At 43.7% G+C, this 9,098-nt stretch overlaps 1 protein-coding gene across 1 annotated transcript; it reads right to left on the reverse strand.

Moving 5' to 3' along the window:
• Window positions 1-168: 168 nt before the first annotated feature.
• LOC113592042 (proteasome subunit beta type-6-like) lies at window positions 169-7,151 on the reverse strand. The gene is made up of 6 exons (XM_027032779.3): window positions 6,996-7,151; window positions 6,041-6,108; window positions 5,760-5,891; window positions 1,261-1,390; window positions 866-1,010; window positions 169-661 (listed from the first exon to the last, which is right to left on the reverse strand). The coding sequence occupies exons 1-6, from the start codon at window positions 7,086-7,088 to the stop codon at window positions 534-536; spliced, it is 696 nt and encodes a 231-aa protein (XP_026888580.1). The 5' UTR covers window positions 7,089-7,151; the 3' UTR covers window positions 169-533.
• Between the last annotated feature and the right edge of the window lie 1,947 nt (window positions 7,152-9,098).

The following is a 9,098-nucleotide window of genomic DNA, read 5'->3' on the forward strand; positions in this document are numbered from 1 at the left end:
TACACACAGGTCATAAGGAGCAATGGTGAGCTGATGGAGGGCAATCATCAGTCACTTGCTGTTCATGTTAGTCCTTCACCGTCGGTTTGGTGTGTCCTTAGTCTTAGGTTCTTAAGTCTCTCTCATGTCAGTCTTGGAGGGAGGGAGAAGTGAATGTGACTACTGCACTGCCAACCTAATCCTTTTATTCAGTGACACAAATAGCATTCAAAAGGAAGATCAGAAAGCTACATTTAGTTCAGTGGCTCCTAGCCTCATGTACTACATATTGCAGTCTGGTACCTGCCCTAACACACCTGAGTCGACTCAACCATTAATTATCAAGCCCAACATGAACTGACTCGGGTGTGTCGGAGCAGCTAAAACACAAATGTGCAGAGAGTGGAATACCCAGCGCTGGGAAACCACTGGAGTAGTATTAGGCAGTAACGGTTTTGTATGACACGTGCCTTCCCGTGTGTGGTGAATATTGACATAAGTGCAGCAGCACGCTGGGGTGTAGTGATAGTGCTGGGGCGAGGAGGGCTGCGCTTCTAGGCGCTGAAGAACGTGGGTAGCTGGTTCCCCAGAATGACAGTGCGCTCAAGCCCAGCCTCTGTGATGGCTGCCAGTCTGGCCACACCCCCAGAGGAGCCATCCCGTTCCATAGCCAGGGCCAAGGCTAAGGAGATGAGGAGAGAAACAGGAAGAACAGGTGAGTGTTTGCAGAATTCACAGTAATAAGGCTTGTATGTAATATACAGAAAAAACCCCACAAGATATTAGTCTGTATTTACACTAAGCAGAAATTCTAAAACACTTCCATTCGGTCCTGTAGCTGCAAAGGTCAGGTGATGCCGTGCTTCACACTTTGAGCCATACCCACCCTCGGCTGTGAAGCGCAGACACTCCTCCTTGGACATCCCCGACCTGTAGTTGGAGTCGATGAAGCCGTAGATGTACGAACTTCCTGAGCCTCCCACTGAGACAGGCTGTCTCACCAACATCCCACCCATAGGGACAGTGTATACCTGAAGCCAAGTACCAGGGAACACCAGGTTCAATGGGAAGAAGGGATAAAGAATCATTAGGTTTAAAAACACAACCACATTTGATTTTAATGAGTACTGTATAGTTGTAACAGCCTGGATTACTGACAGCAATTAAAAAAAATTGAAACCTGTTTTACAGTATTGCAGAATAAGCTGATCTGCAATTAATGTCAATTTATTTGGGCTAAAGACATCACAACTAGAAAACAAAAGAGCAACTGTAAATCACCTGTCCACCCCTTCGCTTGTCCCAGCCTGCTACGATGATGCCAGCCATCAGTTCCTCCCTGTACCTGTAGCACATCTGTTTAAACAGATTGGCAGCTGTCTGCACCAATGGGGGCTCATCCAACTCGATACTGTAGGAGGGAGGGAGGGAGGGAGGGAGGGAGGGAGAGAGAGAGAGGTTGGAGGTGTGTTTTCTAATTTAAGCGCAAAAAATTGGTTAAGAACATACATGGCCCACCTTCTAAAAAACTAATTTTAATATGGATTAGATCAGCAACTAGACCCCTGATCTTCAGCCCGCATTTTAAGGAATTAAAATATTCCCTGTGCTGTTCTGAAAGCGGACAAAAATACCATGACCTGAAAAAAATTTTTTTTTTACATCTTCAGAACATATAACAGATGGCATGGCATATTAAGTCAAAGTAAGGTGTACTGAGATGTTTTGATCATTTTTGACGTAGAAATAGAATAGTCCTTTTACCAACTGCCAAACCACAGGATGGGGAAGAAAATCCTCACCATCACAGCCCTACTCTGGCCAGTCTGTATAACCACCCTTTCTACTCCCCAACATACCCACTTGCCAACAGGATCTTCCTTTGTGGATTGCCTAAACAGACGTCCTCCATGCCCCAAACCATATTGCATATGCATATTTACAAACTTCCTGGCCTCTGTCATCTTAGACATAACAGCTTGCCTTATGTAACCACTTCCCTTCTCTGCTATTAGAGAGAACTTTGGACCAACGCCTGCTCACTAGCCCCCCCCTCCCAGTCACTTGACAAATAGCCTGCCTTCATTATTCGTTTGGCACGGAGTGCTTGTCCCTACGTTCATTATTACAACTCTCTGCCAAATGCTACCAACCTTCCCTTAAATGACTAAGACTGCCTCTATATTGTTGCACGAAAAAAAAAAAAAATCAGGATAATCTACAGTATCCTAAGCCGTGTAGAATACTTTGAGGTCACTTCTCTGCCCCAGCCTTCCTGCTATGTTGCCTAACTGTACTGGTTCTCTTTCAGATGCTTCCCGCCCCGTCCCACCCCACCTGTGTATGGAAAGTCTTTAGCTCCCGGCACCCACTCACCCTGACCAGCCCTGTTTAAGTTTGCTATGCAGAGGACCAGGTGAATTTGCAAGGGGCTATTTTGCCCAATTAACCTCTGATTAATTGTGTTGCACGGACTGTACCCGTTGTGTGGTGTCAGACAGTTACTGCCTGCGTTAATTGTCCAATTCTGTCCCTGTCCCCATGATGGCCTTTTTTGTACCTCCTTGCCCACAACAGCCCTCCCTGTCCTGTTCAAGCTAGTGTCAAGTTGGTATTCCAATATGGAACAGCAGCAGTAGTGTGTACAGGTTAATCTGTGGGTTTGTAATGGTTCAGACAGGCCCTGGGGAGCACCCTTCTCCAAACACTTGCTGACAGCACACAGGGCCAGCCTGGGAGACAGACAGTTAATCATGCCTCCATGTAAATACATCTCTGTGTTTACCTAAAGGGGACAAAAAACATCTTGGAGTCTGTCCCAGATTTAAGTGTGAGAAATATCTGCTGCTCTTCCTCTTACCTTGATTACTGAATAGAAGGTAGTAGGTGACCCTCAGCATTATGCAAATGACATTGATGCCTGTGGCTTTCCTTTCTAGTCAGCAACATTCACATTTTTGTTCTGTATTAAAAGCACATTGAGACCTGACAACAACGGGCTTTGAGGCCGCACCCATCCAGTGCCACCAGACTGTAATCCGCCACTCTCCGTCAAAAATCCACAAAAGCATCGAGTCTGTCGGCTAAGCACCAGAACGGTTTCTACAGAATACTTCAAGAACGTCTGCATGAAGCAAGGTTAAAACAAAACAGAAACAAACCATTTAGAATGGGCAGATTTTCAACATCCATTCTCCATTAATCATGGCAATATAAACACACAAGTGTTTGTTGACAAAAGGTTGCATACCATTCCACTAACAAATGCCCTTGTCAAAGTTTAAAAAGAACAGGTCTGTAACTGTTCTATTTTTAGAACAGCAATAGAAAAAATGCACTAAATGAATGACCTTGTGCATAACCTTGCCATTTTATATTTAATAAATGTCAATATTTTTGATCGAAATGTCTGAAAATCTATATTGTGATCTTGCCCGAAACAAGGTTGTTATCTGTTGTATATTCTCTTCAAAGGTGATTTGCAAATTGAGAGAGCACAAGTCTTACTAACACCACCAGAACAGCATAAAGAAAAATGCAGACCAACACTACAGCTCACACAAACGAATGGGCAACTCCTGTTTCCCCTCTTGGACATTTCTAACACCACCCAATGCCTCCCAATGAGAGGAGCAATCTGTTAGATCATATCAAAAGCAGAAAGGATCTTGACTGATGAGAAAACCACAGGGGCAAGGTGTTATTAAGGATAACATTGGTCTTGCTGAGATGAGGAAATGACGTCAAAACCTCAAACAGCTGCACAAGACCCCTGGTCATCACCATGTGTATCACTGTGGCAGCGGCGACATGGCAGAGTGTCTGAAGAGCAGAGAAAGAGACCAGGCAAACCAGCTGGTAATTAAAATTGGTCACAACTGCTTGCCGTTAAAGGTGGCCCTGTCCTGTCGTCTAGCAGGCTACTGCAAGAGAGCACATGCAGACTTGCTGCCACACCAATCATCAGCTGATAAAAAACAAGACCAAGGAACACTGAAAGTACTGGAATAAAAAGCAGATAAGAGATACTGCACACTAGCCTTACCATGTTAGCAATGCTTAGACTCTCAGATCTAAACTATAGCTAATTTATATTCCATACATCTAGGCAATTTATATTTTAGATATATAATGCAACAAAAAGTTGTGCACCATACCAGTAGAAACCTGCAGAGTTCGTACTGTAGCTAGTGCTTTTCTGGACCAAATTCTCCATGGCCATATTGTTGGTAGGATGTCTTAGTTTTGCATGACCATGTGTTCCCAATTCTTAAAGGGTGTTGAAACAGGTGGTGAGTGGAAAGTTCCTCTATTTTTGTCAGTTATAGTAAAAATGACAATCCCATTAAAGGCCCAGCTGTGGTTGAGTCAGCTTTGCTTGTCTCGCTCCCCTACCACAACAAAAGAAGGTGACTAAAGGAGACAAAGTAACAGAGGGAAACCGTAGCGTCAGGTAAAGCATGTTTTTGTTCAGATGAGGATAAAAAAGGCCCAGTGCTTTACACCTTCAGCTTGAAAGACCTTCACCTTCCATGTTCAAAGTTTTCCATTAGCATTTAAAATGCACACTGGACTATTATTATTGTTAATATGATTATTACTGTTTTTCCAGGGTAGAGAATGAATGAGTGAATGAATGAGTGAATGGTGTCCAGAGACTGCTCCCAACCAAGTCAGGCAAGTCTGAAAGTGGAAAGTCCTTGCACTACCAGTAGTCCTGCTAAACTGAAGAGACAGCGCACACCTACAAAGAAAAACTTAGGTGATAACCTCTAGATCATTAGATCATTAAGGCACAGTTCATAAGGAGTAAAATGACACTCGGCACTTCTGCCTAGTGTGCTAAGACACACTAAATACAACAAATACACAGTGACAGAATGGTTACTGTCATGTTGCAATCATTTTCCTAAGTGATCCACCCTTTCAAGCCAGGCAACAAGACTAGAGGTACAGTACTCAGGGGATGTGGGGTTGCTGCACTGACCAAAACAGAGGCAGGAAATGCCTGAGGTACAAGGAGGGTCTACACAGTATACACAGGTGGAAATTATTTGGTGAATTATGTGATCAACCAAGACTTGATTGTTGTCCCATGTTGCCAGTGTTCCATGTAGCTTCCACTGAAGGCTTTCAAAGCACCTTAGATAGCCCTGCAATAGCCACCTCCTCCAAAACAGAGGAGCAGCAATCAAACATGTTTCGAGTGGAAGGAACTCTGGATGTTGCTAAAGGCTCTAAAGACATCTGTTCAGAGAACTATTCTGAAGCAGGGCACGAAGCCTAACTAACAGATGCTTGGAGACTTTAGCCATCTCCTGGCCTTCTCAAAGAGGCCCTTAACAAGCACCAGGATTGTGCCTGTAATATTTCAGAGGTCTGCCACCTGTGTATCCCCAGGAAGAAAAAAATAAAATAAAAAAAATCACTGGGACCAAGAAAATCTCCAAGGCCAGCATGATCTCCATCACTGTGGATGATGTTCTTGAACATTTTGATTAAATACTGATGGGGATGAGTATGAATCTGCACTGATTCTCTCTGATTCTGTGTGCCTTAACACAAACTCAAGCCTTAGCTGTGAAAAGACGCATGCTTATGCTGAAAACAAGCATCACATCTTAGACAGCGCCACCCCTTTCAACCGCACGCCATAACACACACTACCTTCCACTCCTAAACAATCCACCAAGCAACAACCTACTGTCATCTTTGTATTTAATTTGCCAGAACATATGAATTCCAGAAGTACTGATGCACCCTGGGAGATGTAGTCTTACCTGTGAAAGCCGAGCTGGTAGCTGACAGCATCAGCAACGGCCTGAGTATCAGCTGCAGATCCAGATCGGCAGCAGAAGATGCGGTCATGAATAGGGGTAAGCTTATCCGTAACCCTATTAGCGATGTAGGCTCTGAAATAACCACAGCAGTTATTAATAGCTATGAGCTGCTTTAGATATTCATGCTTTCAAACAGTAAGATTCTACTTTAGACAACTGAAACTATGACATGAACAACGTGCACTTGCACTAACAACTTGTACACCCAAGTCACATCATACCCTGTTGTTGTACGGGAGTCCGCACCAATCACCACCCCATCATCAAACTCCACTGCCATAATGGTAGTCTGTGAAGATATAGTAAATAGTGATGTTATTCTATCAGTGTTGGTTAACGTTCAGCCTCAAGATCTCTGTGACCACCTGCCAGACCTTCACACGTAAAGAGACACGAAGATTGAGAGTCTGATATGTTAACAGGTAACTAGCTGGTGAGACAGTACAGCTAGTTAACGGGTAACTAGCTGTACTGTCTGAGGATGCTGCGTATACGAAGCACTGTTAAGTGCGAGACAGTGGTGTGCGTCTTTCTGAACTATAATTACATACATGAGCCAAACTATCAAAGGTAGCTAGCTTTTTTTTTTTCCTTCCAGTTTCTTTAGCCTGGCATATCATCTACGCTTGCAATTTGCTGTTTGCTTGTCTGACATACACACATAATTCATCCATATTATAGATATCTTAACTCGTATATACAAAATCCGTCATATCGGTTATTAGCCAGCGAAAGAGGTAACGTTCGCTACAGTTAGCAAAATCTGCAGACATTTCGTAACTGCTAGGGATGAGTACGTGTAACAGAAACGCTAGGTTAGCTAGCTAGCTAACTAACTAACTTAGATATTCGCTAAAAATAAACAGAGCGGAGATCCCATCTATAATTTGCCAATATAGGTTGTGCCTATTCGAAATGTAAAATCTGTAACTAGCTATAGGAAAATACACAAAATGCAGAAAATCCGGAAGGCCGCACGTTAGGTCGCTTAGCTAACGCTAGCTAAGAAACTCCCGTTATTCCTATTGTTGGTGACGTGGAGTGCTGTTAGCTTAGCTATGCTAGGTTAGCTTAAGCTAGCTAGCCAGAACGATCTCAAAATCTTATAGTGGTGACTAAAACGATTTCTCTCCGCGGTCTGTTACCGTGCATTGAAATCGCCCCTTGTTGACTCACCCCAGTGCTGACTTCTTGGCTTTCCCAATTTGGAAACTTATCGTTGGGACGAGAAAACATCTCGACCCGGTTCTGTGTCACGTAAGCCGCCATCTTGTTTGGTATGGCACGTCAAGCCGTGTGGTGTGGTGTGTGTAGGAGACGCCAGTCCGCGTACTGCACATCGCCATCTACTGGACCGCCAAGAACAGTCTCAAGCTTATTTAGTCTAATTTTACTTTTAAAATTTGTTATACTCTGCTAGATCGTCTACATACGAATGAAACACCTAAGATAGTACCAGTGCAAAAATAGTAAGAAGTCTCATACAAGCACAGAAATTGTTTTACACAAACACAGAAATTGTTTTAAGAGACTATCTTTTAATGTTCTCTTAACACTAAAACTCACATTGTGTAACTTCATTCTTGATAGAGAAAACTCTTGACAGAGAGAGAGAGAGAGAGAGAGAGAGAGAGAGAGAGAGAGATACTTTGTGTCTTTGATAGGTGCTTGGGGATGCAATTAGATTGGAAACAAAGAGCTTCAGGCTGTAGCTGTATTCTAACGTAGAGCCATTGTACCTCTCATGGGAGTTACAGAGGAAGAAGTTGAAATGGCATTGATCTGCCTATGCAAACAGAGATCGGAATGTCTGAACAAACTATAACAAATTGTACATTGCTCATTACTGTGTGTTAGTCTACTGAAAGATCTCAAGCTTTGTTCTGCCCCCCCAACAACAGGTCCTATATGTGTGCATAGTCTATCTGAAGAGCAGGTACAAACTCAGACAAACCGTGACAAAGAAAGCAGTAGTACAGTACACAGGGAAGTGTGTGTGTGTGTGTGTGTGTGTGTGTGGAGAGGGTGTAATTTAAAGGCAGTAGTTTTATGGCTGAAACTGAGTGCATTGTTGCAGTAAAGTAGAGAAATTCCCCATCACAGTCTGTCCTGGAGCACGATGTCTCGGCCGTGCTATGTCCACTGGCCCTGTCCTGTCACAGTGCATTACAACTCTTTTACTCTCACCTGAGAGTGTACGAGGGAGACAATGTGTTTGTATGTGTGTCTCTCTGTCTGTCTGTCTGTATGTCCGTGTTTGTGTTTGGCGTGTGAATGTTTGTGGCAATGTGTTTGTTTACACACTTGCATTTGTACTGTGTGATCATCAGTACAAAAGAAAGAATGATTTCCACGGTTAGGTGTGTCCCTGTGTACCAGCACGTGGCCTTTCTCTTTCCACAATGCTGTCCATTTGATCTTTTTCATTAATCTTTAAACGGAGCTTCAAACCCTGCTGCTCCCTCCGTCCCTGACACACACACACGCACCCACCCAGAGTAAACGCCCTCTCACCGAAGACGACTGCGCCACCGAGGAACACAAGTACAGCCCACTTACGACCTTCAAGCCCATCTCAGCTCGGCGTGGCTGTTCCGATGCCGATGGAAGAAAAGAAATGGTGACGAAGAAAAGGAGGAGGAGTTGTGGTGCAAAATGACCAAAAGCCTGCAAAAAAAGCACTGTTATCAGAAAGAGGCAAAGCATGTTACGGCAGTGCAGTGCAGCACACAGCGCCTGCTTAGCCTGGCGAAGAGGCAGATACACACTGTTTCTGTGTCTGCAGGCTGAAAGTCTGTTCAGTGCAGCACAGCGCTCTCAGCGAAGACAGGGGCTGGCTGCTGCATGGCCAGACACAGATGACTTTAAACCGCAAGGACACTCATCCATTGATTATGCATTACTGTATATATAGAGTGAGTACGTGTGGGGGGGCATATCTGTGTGTGTATCTAAGCATATGCTCATGTCTTTGTGCGGACCAAATGTCTCCTTGACAAAATGGAAAACACGAACATTTTTATTTGAACAACTATAAGAGCCCAAAGACTTTATTTTAGTTAGTAAAGTGATGGTTATGGTTAAGTTATGGTATAGGCATAGGATTAATTAGTGCCACTAATACACATAATACAGTACAATAATGGAAATACCCCACAAAGACAGTAATATGTGGCATCTTTTGTGTGAGTGTGTGTGTGTGTGCGCCTCTGTGTCTTTATACAGTGACTAGTCACTGTAACTGCTTTAGCTAATGCTGCCAGAGAGCATTTAAGTCAA

Source organism: Electrophorus electricus, chromosome 8 (assembly GCF_041902795.1).
Source record: "Electrophorus electricus isolate QZ-2024a chromosome 8, ASM4190279v1, whole genome shotgun sequence".
Lineage (NCBI taxonomy): Eukaryota > Metazoa > Chordata > Actinopteri > Gymnotiformes > Gymnotidae > Electrophorus > Electrophorus electricus.